Below are 21184 nucleotides of genomic sequence, written 5' to 3'. Positions count from 1 at the left end.
ACACACACACGCACACGCACCCCCACACCCACACGCACACCCACACACACACGCACACCCACACCATCACCACCACGAGAAAAACCACAAGCGTGCGGTTTTGGCCGGGCAGAGGAAGAGAGGGAGAGAGAAGGGGGACAAGCGACAGTCAAGGACGACGCAACACCTGTTCATCTCTGCGTTTCCGCACTAGTCAACCGCCTTCTTCTTCCACCACCGCGACACCAGGGCCGCGCAGGGCGGTGTTCCCGGGCTCGAGTGAAGGAGCTTGCCGCCACTGCTGATGCGCTTCCCCAGTAGCGCGGGGCTGCCTCGCGGCCGCTGCATGCACCGATATAGCCTGATCATTAGCAGGAGGAGGGCTGATGCAATGACCAAGATGTCGACAGCCATCATGAGCTTCAGGGTCTCTGGAACAGAGAAGCCGGTGAAGATGTAGTGCTGCAGCTGACGCGCCGACCACGTAATGAGTGGTGCGGGCTCGGTGTTGCTGTAGTGAGCGATGCGCGTCACGGTACCGTTCCTCAGCAGAAGAGGAAACTTCTGCGGTGAGGATGGCGCGTGCGCCCTCCCGCTCTTCGCTGCTTTGCCGTCGCCCTCTCTCGTCGCCACCGGCGATGACCTTGGCGTTTTACGCACGGTCCCGTGCACCGCATCTACGGTTGCCTCGCGGTACGACGCGCCGCGTGCGTAGGTGAGCATGGAGAGAGGAAAATTCAGCCGGTACGCTGGTTGGCCACTATTTGAAATGGAGAAGATGGTGAAAGTGGCGTTGAAGACGTCCTCAACGGCAGCACGGACCTCGCGGCGCCATTGTGGTGTCGGCAGGCGTGCCGCCGACTCGTTCGATGCTTTCCCCGGTGCCATGGAGGCCTCCACTTCAGTCAGGTACGTGCGAATCAAAGGCAGGCGACGAAGGTCTAGCGAGAGCCTCAGCGCACCAAAGTTCTTCCCCACATAGAGGCCGAGGCGCCGTGGGCTGGGAAAGAGCAGTGGCATGAGTCTGGGGAGGAGGTACATGTCCGCGCTGTGCGTCAACCCCGAGCTCGTGGCCTCCACAATCGGGTACCCCAGCACCTCCTCAATAGCGTGTTGGGTGAAGTCGGCGCCCAGCTCACCCATGTGCACATCGCCTGTGATGAAGGCCACACGCTCCACACGGTAGGCTCGCAGTAGCCCGAGGAGACGGTCGCGAGAGCGTGGGAAGGCTGCCCAGCTCTCCGCGGGTTTCTCATCCAGGATAAACTGAACGCCACCCCCTATGAGCACCATGGCGCAGCGCTCCTGCCCGTTTCGCGTCGGGGTCGCGTAGTTCTGCAGCCGCTCTTCGAACCAGTCCCACTGTTCAGTGCCCAGCATGTCGCCGGCGTGGGTCGCGTTCGGGCGGTCGCGGAATGAGCGGACATCCAGGAGGAGGACGCAAAGGGCGTGCTCATAAAGCTGCTGCATCAGGAGCCGCATCGGAGTCCCCCATCCCTTGGCGTCGTCCACGATGACTCGGAAGTCTGTCGTGTATGCCTCATAAACGCCCTCGCTTCGCCAGCGCGGGTCGCTAGGGGGAGCTCGAAAGAAGTCCAGAAAGAAGCGCTGCGTGCTGTTACGGTTGGGGTACTCTCGCCCGCCATCATTCTTGCCCATGTCGTGATCATCCCAGGTGCCCCACACATTGCGACGGGCGCCGGAGGAGGGCGATGAGGAGAGCTCCACTGCGCGCTCAGGATTCTTCGAGGCTGCGGTCGGAGGCGTCTTTCCGGTCGAGCACCGAGTCCACTCAAGATGGTTGCCGCTGGCGACGCAGCTATCGATGAAGGCGTTGTACTCTGGGGCGTCGCGCTGGATTCGCCAGAACCGCCCCACGTCAACCATTGTGTTGACGTGGTAGAACAGGAGAGACTGCCTGTCCTCGCCATCCGCGAGCTTGTCGGCGTAGATGATGTCCCCTAGCCAGATGAGGGCGTCCACCGGAACGGCGGCTGAGTGGGCCGCGCTACTTGGGGCCGCCCGAAGGAAACGCTCGGGCTCGGCGCCTCGGTGGGCCGGGGGAGGAGTCTCATCCAATAGAAGCTGCGGCGGCGGGGTGCGTCGGTGTCGCAGACGCTGCAGCCTGGCCGTAGGAGAATCGTACACGGAGCCGCACGCACCGAGGGGAACCTCTTCTGGCCACGCCCCATCACCCTTGTCTGCCGCGCGGCCATGCAGCCCACCTGAAGGAGCGGCGGCACTGATGGTGTGTAGCCGCGGGGGCATCCCTGCGTATAGCCTCCGGCACGGCGGCGCTGCTGTAGCATTCATCCTGGACAGCATCTCACACTGAGCGGCAACTGCCATGTAGGCCCAGTAGAGTTGACTGACATCATGCCGATTGCAGCTGACGAAGACGATTTGATTCATGGCTACGCTGTGGGAGGGGGGAAGGCTGAGCTTTGACGACTCGAGCAGTGCTCGCTGCCACTTCTCTTCGTTTTCGTTAGAGCTCAGCCAAGCATCGCTCATCGCAAAGTCGCCGGCGGAGGCACCCGTGAGGTTGTCGGCTGCGGCCCACATCCAGATAAACAGAGGGTACACAATGGCGGCCAGTGCTATGGCGAGCAGCAACAGGCCAACGAACGCGCGCCGCCACCATCGGCCTCGCCTGGTGGATGCGGTGCCGTCGACGTGCGACGTGGACACTTCAGTATCAACGACACGCCGCCGCATCGAGACCGAAGCGCAGCAGGACAGCGATAGCCTAAGTAACCAACACCCTTGCTGCACCTGGGCGCTCACACCAAGGCGAGAACGATGACTGGTGTGTAGCTCTGTGTATATGTGGGTGTGCTTGTAACTGCAGAGGTAGTAGGGGGGGGGCGGTGGAGGGGAGAAAGAGGGGCTGGAAGCGTGTGTGGAAGGGACAAGCGGGAGAGGTCGAGTTGACGTGGTATTCGCTGTGGAACCACTTGCCGTATGCCCCTTTCAGGGGTGGCGCGAGTGGCCGTCCCCCCCTCTCCTCTCTCCCGCTCTCTCCGCATACGTGCAAGCACGTATGTCTTTTCCTTTATATGCGCGTGCGCGGGTGCTCACACACCTCCTTGCCGTCCCTTTCGTTGCACCTCGTTCAACGAGCGAGCGGGCAAGGGAGAGGGGGTTGACGGGCGCCGCAGCGAACGTGTCTGTTCTTGTGCTTGAAGAAGTGTATGCTGTGACACCACACACACACAAACACACACGAGAAGGAAAGGGCTTGGCATCACACCCTGACACATACGCAAGGGGGTCGAGGGTGAGGCCGAGAGAGACTCGAAAGGCGTCCCTCTCGGTCTCTCACTTCTTTCGCGCGTGAACGTGCCGTTTCTTCGGCTTCCCCACTTTGCACTTTTTTCGTCTGCATTCAATGAGGGTCGCGCATGCGTATGTATGTGGATAAGGGTCGCGTGCACACAGCACTGCCGATATCACCATTATCACCCACACCCACACCCACGCACACACACACGCCTACGCACACCCGTACACGATGAAGTAGGCGCCACGCAGCCAATCCCCAGTCAGGAGAAAAAGGCTGTCTGCCGGTGTGTGTGTGTGTGTAAGTGTGTGTGGGAAGGGACGTAAACAGACGCAGACACGAAGAGACAGACAGAGGGAGAGAGGGAGGTGACGGCAAAAGAGGGGAAACACAGAGAAGAACGCTGGACAGGTCCACGCGTGCGGTGTGACACACACACGGAGGCTGACGTTTCCCTGCGCTACACTGAGCCGCCCGGTACCCGTGGTCTCGCTGCGGATCAATCTAAACGGCGAAGGCGGAGAGGGGAGAGAGGAAGAGGGGTGGAGGGGAAGGGGGAGAGGAATGGGTGGTGATTGATGAGGTGTGAGTGTGTGTGCGCAGAGATGCAGTGAGGAGGGAGGTGTCACACAGCGCCTTCCCCCGCCCCGCCTCCGTTCCTCTATCTCAGGCACTTTCACAGGATACTTTGATGATGTTCGCGCTGCACCGCATCCTCAGACATGTGCTGCACACGAGCTGCGAACACACACCACACAAATGGATAGCAAGACAGACAGAGAGCAGAGAAAGCAACGAGAGGGGGTGAAAGTATGTGTGCGCTTCAGTTTACAGAAATCGTGCCAGCCTCTTCCCTTACGTTCCATGTGTCTGTGCCTATGCTCCATGCTGCCGCTGCAGTCCTCTTGCACCTGAGCATAGCCCTCCCTCTCCCTCTTGGCCGCCACCAACAACGGGAGAACCGGGACGGTGGTCGAGCCATGAGAGATGAGATGAGAGGGTGAGGGAAGGGACAGACAGTGCGATCGAGCGAAGGGGTGGTGGGGGACACATCAGCTGCACACCTGCACCCACACGCGCATACGCAAGCATAGAAGGTATCCCAAAAGAGGCACCGCAGAGAGCCCACCTCCCGCCACTAGGTCGTCTTGGGCGAAGGCGGAGAAACGAAGCGAAAAAGCGCGAAGAGGTGTAGGCCTTTTCACATGTCGCGACCTTCGAGCACCTCGTTCTTGGCGCGAGCTTCCTCCGCGGCACACTTGCGCTCGCGAATGCGCTTGAGGGCGGCAGCGCGCTTCTGCTGGCGGCTCTTCAGCTCCGCACCTGGCCAGAAGATGTAGCACATCAACGACGCGGAGATGACAGTGACGATGCCGGCCATGACCAGAAGGCCCGCCACGCAGCCCTTACTGCACATCTGATTGTCCACGTTTTCAGTCAGGTCCCCAGGGGCGGCGGAGGCGGGACTGACGTAGGACGCTGCCGCCACTGTGACAGCAGCGAGGAGAGCGCTAATCGCAGACATGACTGTTTTTTCCCCCTTTTGCTTCGCGCTTGCGTGGCGTTGTGCCTTCGACGAAAGGGCGGCGGCGGCGGCAGAGATGTGCGGACCGGAGTACGAGCGAGCGTTTTGGGTGTATGGCCCCTCTGCTTCGTTTTAGGCTCTTGGGGCAAATGTGACCGGAGGTCGGTAGTGGCGGGGCGACGGGGTGTGTACGAAGGAGCGGGTGGGCAGCCTGGCAGCAGCACGGCGCCGCGTGTAACCAGAGCGTTAGTGGAAGGAGGGAGGGAGGGAGTGGAACCGAAAGAGGGGCCAGAGAAATGGAGTGGAGGGGGGGGGCGGGCGGGCGAGAGAGAGAAGTGTGGCGGACTTTGCGCAGCGCTTTACCGCCGTTCTATCGATTCACTCACGCCAGCAGCAGAGGTGAAACGTACGACGCTGCATACTCAGACAGGCGCAGACAAATCTACTTCGCTTCCCCTTGAGCAGCGTGACATCTGCGGCAGCCTTCGTATCAGCTTCGTCAGAGGCTGAATGGCGCATGGGACGCTTTCACGGTTGGGGTATGGGTGAACTTGACTGTGTCTGTCTTGCCGCTCACACCTGCGAAGCCGTGCTGATAGGGAAAGTCGACGCCGCTCTTCCTCCCCCCTCCTCCCCCCCGCCTGACAGGTAGGCAAGAGTAAGGAGGGAGAGGGGCGTGCCGAGGGGCCGTCACGAAGAGTTATTAGGAAGTCGATGCGAAAGGACGTTGTATGCCATTCCAATGCAGTGACCACAGCACATACAGACACCGGGGGGAGGGAGGGAGCGGCAACGCTGCCCATGTATGCGTATGCGTGTGTGTGTGTGGCTGCAGGGTAGGTGCGTACATGGCCTGTATGTTTGATGCGCTCAAGACGAGGCCACACGGTCTGAGATCCACACTGACGCATCACCGCCTCAGATGTTTTGCCGGAATACGCAGAGCACACATACGCACACACACACGTCATCAAGGGATGATGCGTTGAACACCACCGCAACAATGAGGACACAGTGAACGGAAGGGAAAGAGAGAGAGAGCGAGCGTTGGCGACACGCAGAAGTAATTAGCAAAGCCCGGCATTCTCGACGAGCAGACAACCGCATCCTTCATGACGGCAATACGAAGAGGCCATGAGGGTGTGTGGGGGGGGGAGGGGGGAGGGTGACTCTAGTGGATGCAGCGGTAGGGGCACCGCTGCAAACGCTTCCCTCGCTCTCCACCTCATCTCTTTAGGTGTCTCCAACAGCCGCTCTAAAGACATGCGCACGCACAGAGAAGCGTGACGCAATCACGGCTACAGAGACTACGCTCCGACACGCCTAGCCAGACTGGCTCTTCAATGTGGCCTTGTGCCCCTGCCGTCCCCTTTGCCGAGGACTGCCTGCTCCAGTTTGCCGCGGATGGCCTGCCAATCTTTGTTTTCCTGCCGCAGAGATTCGTAAAAGGCGCGGCACTTCCGCACCTTCGCTTCCGCCTCCACGAGCTTAGCGCGATGCTCCGCCGCCGTACTCTGCTGGATGCGCTGCAGCTCGTTCCAGCGGGTGCGAAGCTGAAAGATGTCTTCGTCAACGCGAGCGAGCTCCTCCCGCAGCTCCCAGAACTCACGCTGATGCGCTTCCCGCCGCGCCTGAGCTGCTTGGCGGCGGCGCGCCTCTCCGCCGATGAAGGTGAGGACTACGCGAACAGCGCCATCACTGAGGGGCTTGCGGGTGTGCGCAAAGGGACTCCAGACGTCGGCTGCCATTGGGGTCGCCATGGTCACGCGAGTTGAGGCGGCAAACGCGCTGTCGGATGCCACCACCAACTCGCGGACGTCCTCTACAACCGGGCTTGGAGGGGAAGAGCTGGGGGCTTCGAATTCGCCGACTAGCGCCGACATAGCTCCACATCTAGGGCGGCTGCAACGGTGCCGATGGCTCGTTGCCGAGCGGCGCGATGCGGCGGTACACCCGAAGCTCTGACGCGCCGATGAAGGCATCACTGCACTTGCGCGCTCCCTGCTGCTTCGCCCACTGCACACTGCCGTCGAAGCGCGTGTCGCAGCCGATGCGCGGGCTGTGCAGGATGCACAGGGCGTGCCGCCACTGCAGCGGACCGATGCCGTGGCGATGGGGGTGACGGTGGTGCTCGCAAGGGCCCGCCCCAGCGATGCCGCACGACCTGCAGGGGCAGTGGTGGGGCCGACCACCGTAGCGACGGCGCGGCCCTCTGTCTCTTCCGCCGTGGCGGGAGCGTCTGACTGGTCGAAGAGGCCCTTCATGGGAGAGTATGTGCAGAGCTGCAGTGCGGCGCACGCCTTGGACGACGTTGCTGCCAGAGAGCCATCTGAGCCCGTCGACTGTGCGCTGAGGTAGCCCGGGGCAGAGCGTGGCCTCGCGCTGCTTCGGCGGTGACGCGTGGTAGATGGGCGAGGGTTTCGGCCCGAGTCACACGCGTGCCGATCCGACGGCGGCCGCGACGACACAGGCACCTCTGCTTCACCTTCTCCCTCTGGGCTGCCTCGCTGGAGCGCTGCCGCACAGGCGACTCTCAGTGTTCGTCGGTATACGCGGCGTGGCAGCGGTGTCGCAGCTGCCCCTCTGCGCTGCCAACCGTTCTCGGAGCGCGCTAGCGACGTGCACCGGCTGGTGACGGCATCGCCGTAGCTGTCCTCTCCTTCCTCACCCGCGCATACTTTCTCATTGGCACGGCTGCGGCTGCGGCCCTTTGTAGCGCCACACCGCTGCCTTCCATATGTGGTCTTCTGGAGAGCCACCTCAGCCCCGTCAATCGCGCGCAGCAGTGCAGCGTCGTCGACCGCGTCCTCCTCCTCCTCCTCCTCCCATTGGATGAGGACTGCTTTGACGCCGAGCTCGGCCAGCTGCCTGACAAGCGATGTCTGCTCACGGCGCAAGGCGTCAATGGCGCGGCGCAGAACCGGGGCTACGTATTGCCGGTAGGTGTCGCGTAGCCGCGTGGTGAGCTGCCGCCTGCCCTGCCGCTCTGCTTCGATGGCGGCGGCGTAGTCAGCTTGGATCTGCTGCTGCATCGCGTCCAGGCGCTGGCTCACGGATGCGACGCGGGGGTAGGCGTACACCAACGTCGGCAGCAGAAACGGTGCCGGGGTTGCGCGGTGGTGCAGCAGCGAAGAGGAGGCGGAGAGGGGGGAGCGAGCGGTGCCGTTCGGCATGCGTTGCCCGGCACTGCTGCCGCGGCTGCGCCGGCCGTGCTCCGGTGAGGAAAGTGAGAGCTGATGCGTGGCGTGGTTGGTGGCCGCCGCTGCCGTCGCCATGGCGTCGCTTGGTGAGGCGTCGAAGCTGATTGTGGAATTGAGGACTGATGCACCGTCTGCGCCACTGTCGCAGAGGTATTCCGCCTCCTCTGCTGACGACAGGAGCGCGCGCGCCTTCATCTCTCTGGTGCAGCCCCTTCTGTCAATGCTGCCGCTCAGGCGCTGCGGAGTCTGGGGTTGCTGGGGCCTGACGTCGTACTCGAGGGCGAGGCGGGCCTTGAGATGCTCCTCTTCCTCTTCGGTCGCCAGCTCCCGTGCGCGCAGCTGCAATTCCTCTTCCCGCTCCCACGACGTTCGCGCGAGGCGATCCAGATTGGCCAAGAACGTGGAAAGCGGCTTGGAGTCTAAATGCGCCTCTGTGGCCCCGCCAAAGAAGCTGAAGAAGCCGTTGTTTCCATCGTTCAGACGGCGATTCAGAGCAGTGTAGGTGGGGTGCGACCGTGATGTTTGGGCGCGCTGTGGCCCTTGGTCTGCAGCGCCGCTGCAGTGCTTGGCGGCTTGGAGGCCCGTGTCCTCGCAGCTGGACAAAGCCGCGGCCGATGGGGCGGGGGGCAGCTGAATGCACACCTTTGCTAGCTCTTCCACCTCACCCAGCAGCTCATCGAGAAAATCGCCGACTGCGTTGCACGTGTCAAGCGAGGCGACGGAGCTGGCTGGTGACGGTGGTGCCTCCTCCTCCTGTGGGTCTTCTGCACTACCCGCTGCTTGCGCGACGCCCGCAGCACTTTCGTGAGTTGTCAGCATCGAGAGGCACGGCAGGTGGCTGGCGCCGTCACCTGAAGATTCCTCCGCCGTCGCGCTGTGCAGCAGCCGTAGCTGCTTCCACATGCTTTGGAGCGATAGGAGCTGACTCTGCGCTACCCGCAGGCGATTCTCCTTATCGGACAGCATACTGCACAATAGGCGCACCTCGTCGTGCCCGTGCTGTCGCTCCCGCAAGCGACGGACCTCTCTGTTCGCAATGGCCGCCCGTGACGTGTAGCTTTCAGCTTGGTGCGCTAACACCGCCTGCTCCTCACGAAGCGCTGCCAACTTGGCTTGTCGCGCTGCCACAACTACGTTGAAGCGGGCGAGAAGCTGCTGGACACGAGCGAGCCTCACGCGCGTGTCATGCACGCGTCGGCACAGTCGTTCTCGCTCCACCAGCGTTTCCTCCTCGCAATCAGGTGGACGCTGAGGGAGGGGCTCCTCCGGTTGCCCTTCTGCCGCAGCTTCCGCTTCGGCTGTCGCCTTGGCCATGGGTGTGGGGGCCGCTGCTCGTGCTGGTGCTTCTGTGTCCGACGCCGCGGCAGTGCAGGGAGAGGAGGAGAGTACCGCTGCCACGAGCTCGTGTGCCGTAAGACGCTGGATCGGCATCATCATCATCTGCTGCTGCTGCTGCGCTCCGTCACACGTCCCAATGTCGCCTTGCGTCAGTCGCTCCTCTGCAGTCGGAGAAACGGTCGTGGCTGTCGCCCTTCTCGCTGGACCCACGTGGAGGAACGGCGACGACGCCGTCGCCGCCCCTGTAGCAGAGAGGGCGAAGGGGGTGAAGGGGGTTTCTTCGGTGAGAGAGAGCACCCATCGTGGCACGGAGGATGATGGGGATGAGCCACTCACAGAGCGCCTCGGCGTCTCAGCCCTGCTCAGCCCGCTCGTGGTCCCGTCGCCGCGTTCATGGCACCTTATGATCTCAGGTGAGGCCGCAGGGTAGTAGAAGTACTCCTGCACAAACTCGTAGCTCGCGTCGACGTCGGCGCTGCCGTCGCCGTCGTGGTAGGCGCCAGGAGCTGACTCGATGCGTTCGCATGTGTCCACTGCTTCCTTCGCGACACCCTCAGCGGAATCCTTGCTGATCAGGTCTACCTGTCCGCGGCTGTCGCTGCGGCACCGGTCTACCGTGCCGGCGTTCACTAGGGCAGCGAGGTCGTAGTCGAGGGCAGGCGCTGCTTGTTGCCGCTGGCCATATGGCAGGGGGGTCACGCGGGCCTCCCCTTCCATAGCGTCGCCGTTGTACAAGTCTATGCAGTCGCGCGGGTCAGGCCCAAGCACCGACGATCGACGTCGACACGACGTGCTGCTGCCGCTGCCGCTACTGCGGCTCACTCGATTCCGTTGTGTGCATAATGATGATGGCCGCCGCGGCACCGCTGGCTGAGTGAGACGCTGTTGCTCTTCCTCCTCTACCTCCACGTGCATGGTGATGCCACTGGTCACGCGGCATGAGTTGCCATCCTCCTCCCCGTTGAAGCAAGGCGCAGGGACGGCTGCAAGCGCCCCAGTGCGCCGTTTACTGCAAGAGAACTTTGGTAGCGCGTTCAATGAGTACGCCGACAATGGCCCTGAGGCGCTCGCGATGACGCACATGGGCCCAGTGCGTTCCAAATTGACGGCACCGCCTGGGTGGCGCTGGCTGGTGCCCTGGCAATGCATCGCACCGCGCCGCGCGCGGGACTGCAAGAGAGACGCGAGATCGACTTCACTGGAGGTGGGATCAGTGCTGTTCTCGACGCAGCTCTGCGTACGCTGAGCGCTGTCTCGGAGTAGGGGCGATGGGGGAGAGGACGGCGAGCCGCTGGCCGACCATAATCGATCATTCGAGTGGGTGTCGCCGTGTGCCAGACTATCGCGAGCGTGAGAGCCAGGAAGAGGGGCCCACTCCGTCGCAGGTGGGGATGGAGAGGGCTCCATGAGTCGGTAGTCCTCGAGCTGCGACATAGAGGCGTGCACATACGTGTATGATGTGAGCGCGCCTTCCTGGCTGCCCAAACGCACGCGCACCCCGAGGATGAGCCGGAGGATGAGGGGGGAAAAAGGGGGTGGTGGCGGTGATGGGAGAGCGAGAAAGAGAGGAGAGCGGGGAGTAGCGCGGGAGCACGAGGACTGCTGCGTCGTGCAGAGGAGGGGGGGCGCGGGCAGGAGGGAGCGAGCGAGAGAGAGAGAGGGACGGTGGACGCTGTACCTGTAGGCTGTTGGTGACCCTGATCGCAGGCGAACGCACTCTCCTCTCCGCCCGCAACTGTAGTCTAATATTTATATGTATTCTAAAGTAAGAGGCGGATCGAATGGAAGGCCACAAAGACGTATGTATGTGTGTGGAAAGGGGCTGGGGATGCTTGTGTGTATGAGAGAAGCGCAGGTTCACTAGACATGGACATACACACACACACCCGGGCCTCTCTTTTTCTTTGAACCTCTTATTGGAGTCTTCTAACGAACGACTGTGAGGTGAGGGTTGGATGGGGGCAGCTGTGAGTGAGTGTGTCAGAGGTGGTGATGCACCACGAAGAGGAGGCGGATAGAGGCGGGGGGCGGTAGAGGAAGTGGATCGATTGGAAGCAACAGACATGAGGGCAGAGGGACACGGCAGACAGAAAGGGAGTGATCGGCCAACCGGAGGTACAAACACCGGCGAAAAGCAAGGGAGGGAGAGACGAGTCACGATGAGTGAGCCCCCTTCTGCCCTCATGGGGATGCAACCACCACGACCCTCGAAGCGACACCGCGCACTTGATTCATCCTTCCCCCACTGCCTGCCCTCTTTGCCCTTCTCGGAAAGGACAGCCGCCCACTCTGACCAGTCGTGCCCTCGCCGTTAGAAGGCGTCACTGAGTTTTGGGCGCTCCGGCCCTTTTGCACCGGTGCTGCCCACTTCTCCCCCCCCGCCCCCACGCGCGCACCCTTACGCGTCGAGCATGCTGGGAGTAGAGGTCGGTGGGTGTCAGAAGAGGCCACCCCGTCTCAGTCCACATGCATACATATATATATATATGCACATACGTCTTGGCTTCGCTTTCGCTTACATACACCCCAAAGCTTCTCCCCTCTCCCTCTGTGTGTGTGTGCGCTCCTCGCAAGGAACAGGGCATCCGTTTGAGGAGAGCACAGCACACACACACACACACACATGCAGGCGCACGCAGAGAAGGGAAAAGAGGGGTGGGGCATGCGTGCGCTGTCCCCAGTACACCACGGAAAGACGATAGGCAAAGCAAAAAGCTGAGCAGGAGATTGGCGCGCATGCGTGTGCGGGTGTTATTACCTGCAATGAGGCGCACCGCCATTGCCTCCCTCCCCTCCACATATGATGCGCATGACAATCCCATCCACCCATCTCTTCATCGCACAGCACACGTGTCTACCCGCTCTTCGGCACACAGACGTATGCCCCCCTCCCCCTCCTCCATGTGCGTGCGCGTGCGCTCCTTGATGACACGCACATATTTACATCATAGGGTCTATCCACGCACAGGCCGCCAAGCCAAAGGAGGAAACAATGGAGGGGGAGGAGGCGAACAAGTGCGCGCGTCTCGCAGAGAGCTCGGACACATGCGCTTACCTCTTTGCCTCCTCCTTGTCCACATCGGCATCTTGGATGATGACAAGCATGTATTTGCTATCTGGTGCCACCATGATCTCGTCCTTCTTGGAGCGCAGCCGAATGAGTTGAAGCTCGTTGTTGCTGTCGATTTCATGCAGCACTGTCTTGGCGCTTATCGCCAGTGGCTGGAAAAGCGCCGCGTATTGAACGGCCAGCTCCCGCGATGCCTCCGTGAAGCTGTGACGTATGGCGATACCTTCACTGTTGATGATCAAGAACCCACGCACGCCACGGTGAGAGGTGATGCGCTTTACCAACTCCTCGATATCAGCGCCAGAGCCGGAGACAGCCATTCTGTTTCGGCCTCCTCTGTCTGTCGATGCCTCTCCCTCTCTCTCTCCCTCTGTGGGTGTGTGCGCCGAGGTGGGTGGGTGGGTGGGACGGCGCTTTGGAAGGAAATGCCCCGCTTATGTGGAGGCCCGTGTGACGTCTCTTGCGCAACGCGTTCTCCGCCTCGCTTAGATCTGTGAGCTGTACGTCTCCCTCGACGCTGCCGTGCCTGCCTGCCTTCCCCACGTATATATATATATGTATGTATGCGTATATGTGTATATATACCAGGTGCACTCGCGGGTGCCAGTGGAGAGAGGAGGGGGATGAGGAGGAGGATGGGCGTGGGTGGGTGCGCGTGATGCAAAGACGCGCTTGCCACGGTAGGGGAGGTGATGGGCACGCTCGCACGCAGACAAAAAGCACCAGGGGCAGCGCACCATCTAGAGCATTCGTTGATTTTATCCACATTATTGCCCACACGCGTGCGACGAGGATGCTCCCGTCAAGTACGTGCAGCCGTGCCGGGGGCAGCTACACAGAGGGGCAGCTCTCTCACGCCCCTCCCCCTCTCTGCATGCAAGATATGGTGCCTCTGGTCACCCGCCTGCCCTTTTATTTTCTTCCTTTTCTGTGATTGAACACGTGGTCGCATCAGTGCTGTGTGTGTGTGTGTGTGTGCGGGAGGGGAGGGAGTAGTTTCTGCTTCTTTAGACGATAGTCCCCCACAGAAGGTCTGAGGGACAGCGCCAGGTGCTGCAGCCCCCCATTTGCCCCCCTCTCCTCTTTCCCCCGCCCTGCGACCACCGCAGTCGTCGCGGCTTTCCATGATGATCCTCATACCTTCGAAGACTTGAGAGGGCCGAAGTGGAGCGCCCGAGTAGGTGGGGAGGGAGACGGTGGCGCACGTGAGGGCGGGGACCACTAGTGGCGGCAGCACGCTCGACACAAGCTGAGTTGTCCCGTGCGAAACACTGCGCGTGAAGCTCGTCTGGATCAATCGCAAGACGATACACGCATAGACGCACCCGTGCGACAGCAGTTGCATGCACGTGAAGCTCACGTGAGCGCGTCCATGCCAGTCAGTGAGGATCCAATAGAAAAGGAGGTGACCAGAGAAGACGAGCGGAGGGCGACAGGGGGAGAGGGATGGCCGCGGGAGGGGAGGAGAGCTTCCTCCTCTTCGACACACAGGCACGTACACACACACACACACACAGACATACATCTAAGTGCGCAGATATGGGCACACACCGACTAGGGTCACAGCCACCATCACCTAAACACACTCCAGCGAGATTCCTGCCCCCTCTCGACTCCCTTTACGCGCCTTGAAGCGAGGCGGTTGCCCGTGCGGTTTCTGTCATGCATGGCCGTTGTTGGCTACCCTGTGTGAAGCTTCTCGAGGAACTGAATGTCACTACCGAGCTTCGTGAACTCGAAGAGTAGCGTGAAGATAATGCCATCCAGCACAGCCACGGATATGTTTGCTGGGGCACCTTTGAAGAAGCCTCGCACACCCTCCTTGCGTGCGAGGTCGTTGGCGACGCCGTAGGCATGGCGGAACGGCAGAGATGACTTCCATCTATGCCTCTGCACCGCTGCCGACGATGGGGACGCCGGCCCACCCCCCTTGGCCGCCGCCATCGTCGGCTCCTCCCAAAGCCGCGGTGAAAGGGCTTGCTGACGCGTCTGAACGACCGCAATCGGGTTGAAGAGGAGCGTCGTGCACACACTTGCAATAATGCTCGCCGCTGCGTTCAGCAGCGGGTTGTCTGTTGGGGAGAGGAGCCAATTCTGGCGCCACAAAGGGGCTGCCCTGTTGTCTGACGCCTCCGCCGCCGGCGCGTCGTAGGCCACTGCTGCGGTCCGGCACTCCTGCTCCCACGCGGTAAGTGCCGGCTCAGCAGCAATGTAGAGCGTCTCCTTCGACTTCGTGTAAAGCCCCCACCAGCACCCGCTCGATGGGATGCGCAGCAGACCCGCACCCAGGCCCTGATAGACACCACTCAAGCCACGGCGCACGCGCTCGACGGGCCAGACGTGCCCCGCCGTTGCTGCTTTCTTCTGATGCAGACCCCACACGGTGCGCAAGGTGTGCGGCATGTTCATGTAGGGGTTCGCCGACGCCATACTATACCCCGCCGTCATCTGCCGATTGCACACCATCACGAGAGGACTGACGAGGAGCAGAGCGACGAGGTCCCCACACATTGCCCCCACAGCGGCGGAGTAGCTGCTTGCGGCAAAGATGTTCTCCGAGCGATTGGGTGCGGCTGTCTCCACGTACTCTTTCATCGTTTCCAGCGTGAAAAGGTAGCTGGTCTCGCCCAGCAGGTTGCACAGCAGTGCCGTCCCTACCCCGCGATAGCAGCCTCGAATACCACCCATGCCAAAATCGTACTGACCCTCCGTGCAGGCTGCGCCATACGCTGAGGTGCGACCGCCACGGTAGGACGCTTTCACAAGGCCTATGACCGTCGGCGGCGTGCTCTCGCGCGTCACACGCTTGCGGCTGATCGCGAGCTGTATTGGATGTAGAAGAAGAGTACGGGCCGCGATGTTGGTGGTGAGAAGCGCAAACCACGTTGGCGCGTGGAGGTCGGAGAAGTTGCGCGTCACAGCATTCGTGGAGAGACTGCCCGATGCTGGCCCCTCCGCTGCCGCGACACCGCCCGCGTACAGCGGTGGCGATGAGGCAAGCGTCGTCATCTCAAGTGAAGAGGGCAGAGCACATACAGGACTGCCGCACTTCACACGCACTTTGGCCCACTGTCTTGCACGCTTGCTCGTCTACAGCAGGCGCACGTCGACCGATTTCTTACGTGATGACGCGAGGCGCCCTCTTAGCTTTCTGTGGGGCGATTGTGCGCTGTCTTTGCCCTCGCTGTGCTGTGCAGCGGCGCGTTCTCTGTGACTCGTCGTTTGTGTCGCGCCGCACTGACATATCCACCCGCCTTCCCCCTCCCCCCCCCACACACACTTTAGGATTAGGCGTGTGTGAGTATATGTAAGGGTCGTTTACGCGGATGCGGGCCGCCGGGAACGAGGAGGAGAGGGTACCCTGCAGCAATTGTTTGCACCACCGCCGAAACACTGACGCCCCTACTTAGCGCTGCCCTCGTCCACGGAAAGGCGCGCGAGAAGCACGAGCAAATTGCAGGAGGGAGGGAGGGAGGTGAGGGGTAACAGGCGAAGACGAGAGAGCGATGAGGCGGCGAGAAAGGAGGCACACCCGATACATTAAGGCAACGCCGTCGCTGAGGCGGCGGCAAGGCGTGCACGACCTAACCTGTCGCGCACGGAATACACCCCCTACACACCAGCCCAAACTGGAGTGATCGATGAGCTGAGCGGGACAAGAAATCATGAAGATGATGGATAGAGGTGTATGCCGTTCTCACGGGGAGAAGCATGGCATCGCAACGAGAGGAGAGCATGGCGCGCCGCCATACGTCTACTTGCGCGGGCATACATATGTATGCACATAGATGGACATGAGGCAGATGCAATGACCCTTGGACATGGGTGATACTGCACCGCTTCTCCGAAGCATTTAGCCGGCTTGGTCTGCCGTATTCAGTGTGATGCTGCTTCTTTTCCTTGTCAGCCTGCCAGCTCTTCGCGACCCGATCTCTCTCAAGGCAGCGGCGGCGAAGCCGTTGTGTCGGTCAGTTTCGCGTCATTGGGGGTCACGAACGTCGAGGCGCTGTCTGCGTTTTCGATCGTCACCGTGCCTTTGAGAACGTTACCCGTGCCGAACTGAACAAGCCCCTTCACTGTCACGCGCTTGCACTCGACCAGTGACGGCACACCGTGCTCCACGAGCTTCTCGAAGCCGTCCAGTGTCTTGTAGTGCGCACTGTCGAGGTCGACAACGGGGGGGCAGCCATGGCAGCGGTCGCTGAGGGTCAGCCGGAAGTCGTCCGTCACGACGTAGGCGTCAGATCGCAGAGCGAGGAGGTCGGCGCACGTCTTCACTGGCGCAAAGCGGCTGCGCGGCACGACGATGGCCGACGCCTTCTCAAACATGGAGATGGCGGCGCCCATGGCGGTTTCCAGCTGGTACACTTTGGGTGATGCTGAGTTCGATGGATCGACCGTCTTCTCGTTTCGGATGACCGGCAGCGGTAGTGTGCCGCCGTGCTCCTCCATCGTTGCCAGCAGCGCCGGGAGACGAACCCACAGGTTGTTCGTGTTGAAGAAGGAATACTTGCGGATATCCTGGAATCTGCCCATATCCTCCTTAGGGCACTGGGCAGATTCCCGCAGCAGCAGCACCGTCTTCTCAGCGTCTGGCCGACCGTCTTTGCCCTTTATGCGCATCGTACGTTGGGCCAAGTGACCACCCTTCTTGTCGCTCTCCGTGCGGCGACACACCTCCATGAGGAAGTCGATCCTCCGGTCCTCCATGTACGCCAGCACACGCCTGTCGATGGTGGCGCCGAGGTTGTCGCCGTTGCTGACAAACATGTAACGGTACCCCTTCTGGACGAGTTCTTGTAGCTTGCCGGAGCCGTACAAAGCAGTGTAGATGTCGCCGTGCCCCGGCGGCGCCCACTCGCACTCCGGATCTGCGGCCCACACTGCCGGCTCCAGCGTGTCCTGCAATATTTTGGGCACCTGGTTCTGCATCAGCTCCACCTCTGCGTCGAAGACGTCGTACAGCCAAGGGTAGCGCTCTCTGAGGAACTTTTTGGTGCCAGCGGATGTGTGGAAGCTGTCCATTACCATAAAGCGCAGGTGCTCGCTGCAGTGTTGGCGAAGGTACTGCACCTGCAGTGCCGTAAAGTCCAGAAACGCCTTGCCGTCTTTGACCTCGAGCAGCGTCTTGGCGCAGTGCAGCCCCATACTGGTGCCGAGGCCGCCGTTCAGCTTCATTACGACGGTGCTCTGAAGGACAGCGTTGTCACACTCGGCGGTGAGCTCATCCAGCGCATCGAGGGACTCGATAGGCGTGATGGTGGAGTCAGGAATCGACCCTGTCTCTCCGTTGCTGACCATGGCATGCTGTGCAACGAAGGTGCGGATGAACGCGTCGCTTACTTTGGCGTCGCGCATCTTCTTCACGCACGCCTGAGCGGCGACGCTGATGGGCCTCATGTCGATTTCCATCGATGAGGTCTCGCTGTCTACGTCAGCGGGGGACACCACTGCTCGGCGGGTGGCTCGAGAAGGGAGGGTAGTTCGGCTTTCGTGTAGAATGCAGGGCAGGGGATGTGCGTACACTCTGCAGAGACGGATGCCAAGCCGGCCGATGATGAGGAGAGAAAGGGGAAGGGGTAGGCGGATAGAACGATGGAAAGCGCGAGCGAGAGAGGGAGGGCGATTGCTGGAGGCACTCAAAAGCACAAGTAAGCAGCGAGTCAAGACGTCGCCAGCGGTCTTCTCTGTCCCTCCCCCCTTCCCCTTCCGTTCATCTTCACTCCTTCGCGCGCGCACATATATATATATATATACAGATAGATGGAGAGAGGCGCAACATTTGTTTTAGCTTCACCTCACTCGGATCGTGCCCCCCTTCCCTTCCCTCTCACACCTCGTCCGAGTCTCTCTCTCTCTCCACTTCACCCGCAGAGAGCCCCCGATGTATTCAAGGAGAGTAGACAGAGGGCGGGGGGAAGTGGAGAGGAGGGGGCACTATCGCTTACTCGACCTAGGGCACGCATGAAAGTTGTGCGGTACTGACAGAATCGCGGGGAGGACTGTGATGGTGAAGAGGAGACGGTGTGTGCGTATGAGACTGGCGAGCGTTGGAGAGCGCCTGCCCACCGCCCACAAGCGCTCCACAGCCGCTGTCTCAACAGCAAAGAGAGCGTCTGCGCACCCTTTACATTGCCGCCTCTTTCTTCTTCTTACTCCTCTCCCCTTATCCTGCCGTTCTGCACGCACGAAGCACACAGACTCAGACACACGCAAGAGGAGCAAGAGGACAGGATTCGTAATGTGTGAGAAGGACGTGCAGACGGCCATCACTAGCACCGAGGAGATGGGGAGAGGCGGAAGGGGTGGAAGCCACCGCCGCACAGAACAGGGGAGAGTGGGCAAAGAAAGGAGGGGAAGGGCTTACATTGTCAGGTGTGCGAACATGCGTTGCAGCTCGTCCTCATCAACGTCTTCATCATCCGCGTCGCCAACGTCTTCCCAGTCGGCGTCCTCTTCGTTCATGCCGGCTGCCACGCGTGCCGCACGCACCTTGTCGCGTTCGTCCATCAGGCGCTTCAGCTCCGCCTCCACGTTCGAAAGTTCTGACGCATGCTTCACCTGTTGCTCTTGCTTCAGCTGACGCATGTACTTGGCAAGCTCGCGGCGCTCCATCCTGGCTGTCTCGCCGCGGCGAATGCGGTCCTTGCGGGCCTCAAGGTCCCGCATGTGCTCCTTCAGCACCATCCGCTCTGCCGCTTGCTGTTTCAGCAGTTTACTCTTCTGCCTCTTCAGCGATTCAATGTCTTCAAACCAACTCTTCTGCTTCGTCGCGACACCGTCAACAACACGCACTCGCGCCTCGGCCATCTTCTGCTTCCGGGTCGCCTTCCCGGCACCCGCGCGAGCGGTGGACCCGTCTGCCGAAGATCGTTTCGCCGTTTTCCTCTTCTTCTTGCGCGCCATGCGGTGGCTCTTGGCGAGACGCCTATTCGCCATTTCCCCCTCGCACTGCTTTTATTCCTCTTGCGCCGATGACACACGTGTGTGTGTGTGAGGGGGTAGAAGGGGGGAGGAGAGGAGAGGAGAGGGAGGGAGGAGAGGTTGTCCGCATAGAGAGGATGTACTGCAGGCAGGCAGTCTCGCGAATGCCCAAGACAGAAAGGAGGAGAGGAGTGAAGGGCAGGAGACGATGACGGGCGGTGGAGGAGGCAGCGGAGAGACGCACGCGCATGCAGCGACCCCCCTCTCACTCTCTCTTTCTCCCCCGCTTCCCCACCTTACTCACACACACGCACACAAAGGGTAGCGAGAAACGCCCACCAAAATGGAATTGAACACGGCGCTGTGGAGGGCCACAGCAATTTCCTTCGTGCCACCAAGAGGCGAAGGCATAACGCTTTCGCGCGCATAACAGGTGCGGAGGCCACCAGAGAAACAGGTGCGCATGCGTGCTTACGTGGTAAAGAGAGAGATGTTGGCGCGCGCGCCGTCGACAAGTCTGAGAGGAGGAAGAAGGGGCACGCGGGGAAACAGGAAGGCGCCGAGCGCACGATGGGCGGCATAGGCGGCAGAGGTAAAGAGCAGAAACAGGGCAAGGCATGCAAGGGGACACCGGCCAACGCACGGATGGAGACGCATGCCACCAGTCGCGAGATGGACATGCGCCAGTGAGGATGAGGAGGAAGGGATGCTCCAGAGGTGAGTGGTGGTGGTGGTGGGAAATGGCATGAGGCTTCTCATGACGCCCTGGCTCATCCTCTGCCTCCGCGGCTCATCGCAGGAGCCGTCTTCCTCTTCGTCCGCCACACAAGCTTACATAGACTTATATACATACTTAGCGCACCCAGTCCCTCTGCAGATGTGCTGAGTTCCTGCGTCGCCCCCCCTATACGCAATCGAATGGTGCGTAGAGACTTGCACGTACGCGTGGGTGCGAATCGATTGGGGGCAAATGGGGAGGGGGGGAGAACGCGGGTAAGCCGCCTCTGCCGGGCGCGCTTTTAGAGTACAGGCGGGCCTGTGCCATCTTCAGAGGCAGACGTTCAGGCACCCCAACACATGCAAGCTTATCGCACGGAGAGCGACGGGCATTGCGCTGTGGAGGCGACGGAGGCGGCAACCACACGGGCTGCCAATGATAGCGGCCCCTTGATCGTCGGTGAAACGGCCCATTTGGCATCACTGCTGCGTATCCCACCGCTGCTCACGCCCATCGCGCCAGCTGTGCTGCCGTCGCTGTGGGCTGCAGTAGAGTGCTGAGGTGGACGAGAAGAGGAGCTGAATAATGCCTCTGTAGAAGCAGGGCCGCTGGGTGAGAGAGTGGCGTCCGCGCGATCGGCAGCGCAGGGAGCGACGGCAGGTCTTTCGGGTGGTTCGCTCACGTAATCCGCGGTGTGGCATTGACGCGGAGGCGGCTCGGGTGGATGGCAGCGAGGCGGGGTGGTGGGTGTCAGGTGCCCACCGTCGGCTACCCTCTGTGCCACCGCCGACGCGGATGAGGAAAGCACCGGCGAGGGCGGAAAGTCCACCGCCTCGACGCGGCAGTTCACCAAAGGCGCTGAGACCGGCACCGAGAACACTGCGGAGACTGTGGACGGCGACTGCTGCTGTTGGTGCCTTGGGTGCAGCTCAGTCCTGGCCGCACTGCCACCTGCCTCGGCGCCGCCGTCGCGCAGCTCGCTCCGCACGGACAGGGGTGTTTGGGGTGGAGAGCGGCCGCCGCCGATGGACCACCGTGTCGCGCAGCGGCGATCGGCCACCTCGGCTGCTGCTGCGGCGGCTATGGTGGAGACCGGAAACGCGCCAGCGCCAACAGGGCCCAACAAAATGGGCAGTCGGACGCTGAG

At 61.4% G+C, this 21184-nt stretch overlaps 7 protein-coding genes across 7 annotated transcripts; all 7 read right to left on the bottom strand.

Moving 5' to 3' along the window:
• Positions 1–189: 189 nt before the first annotated feature.
• On the bottom strand, positions 190–2697 carry LSCM1_06750 (uncharacterized protein; the record flags this gene model as incomplete). Its single annotated transcript, XM_067324158.1, has 1 exon — positions 190–2697. The coding sequence occupies one exon, from the start codon at positions 2695–2697 to the stop codon at positions 190–192; it is 2508 nt and encodes an 835-aa protein (XP_067179505.1).
• A 1766-nt stretch (positions 2698–4463) lies between these two features.
• On the bottom strand, positions 4464–4787 carry LSCM1_06749 (uncharacterized protein; the record flags this gene model as incomplete). Its single annotated transcript, XM_067324157.1, has 1 exon — positions 4464–4787. The coding sequence occupies one exon, from the start codon at positions 4785–4787 to the stop codon at positions 4464–4466; it is 324 nt and encodes a 107-aa protein (XP_067179504.1).
• Positions 4788–6127: 1340 nt separating this feature from the next.
• Positions 6128–10759, bottom strand: LSCM1_06748 (uncharacterized protein; the record flags this gene model as incomplete). Its single annotated transcript, XM_067324156.1, has 1 exon — positions 6128–10759. The coding sequence occupies one exon, from the start codon at positions 10757–10759 to the stop codon at positions 6128–6130; it is 4632 nt and encodes a 1543-aa protein (XP_067179503.1).
• Positions 10760–12376: 1617 nt separating this feature from the next.
• Positions 12377–12715, bottom strand: LSCM1_06747 (uncharacterized protein; the record flags this gene model as incomplete). The annotated part of the gene is made up of 1 exon (XM_067324155.1): positions 12377–12715. The coding sequence occupies one exon, from the start codon at positions 12713–12715 to the stop codon at positions 12377–12379; it is 339 nt and encodes a 112-aa protein (XP_067179502.1).
• Positions 12716–14075: 1360 nt separating this feature from the next.
• LSCM1_06746 (uncharacterized protein) lies at positions 14076–15404 on the bottom strand (the record flags this gene model as incomplete). Its single annotated transcript, XM_067324154.1, has 1 exon — positions 14076–15404. The coding sequence occupies one exon, from the start codon at positions 15402–15404 to the stop codon at positions 14076–14078; it is 1329 nt and encodes a 442-aa protein (XP_067179501.1).
• A 927-nt stretch (positions 15405–16331) lies between these two features.
• On the bottom strand, positions 16332–17807 carry LSCM1_06745 (uncharacterized protein; the record flags this gene model as incomplete). Its single annotated transcript, XM_067324153.1, has 1 exon — positions 16332–17807. One exon carries the CDS (start codon positions 17805–17807, stop codon positions 16332–16334), a length of 1476 nt encoding a protein of 491 aa, XP_067179500.1.
• A 951-nt stretch (positions 17808–18758) lies between these two features.
• LSCM1_06744 (uncharacterized protein) lies at positions 18759–19334 on the bottom strand (the record flags this gene model as incomplete). The annotated part of the gene is made up of 1 exon (XM_067324152.1): positions 18759–19334. One exon carries the CDS (start codon positions 19332–19334, stop codon positions 18759–18761), a length of 576 nt encoding a protein of 191 aa, XP_067179499.1.
• Between the last annotated feature and the right edge of the window lie 1850 nt (positions 19335–21184).

The sequence above is a fragment of the Leishmania martiniquensis genome, chromosome 18 (assembly GCF_017916325.1).
Source record: "Leishmania martiniquensis isolate LSCM1 chromosome 18, whole genome shotgun sequence".
Taxonomy (NCBI): Eukaryota; Euglenozoa; class Kinetoplastea; order Trypanosomatida; family Trypanosomatidae; genus Leishmania; species Leishmania martiniquensis.
Note: the sequence above shows the minus strand (reverse complement) of the source record. Positions and strands in the feature narration are given on the sequence as shown.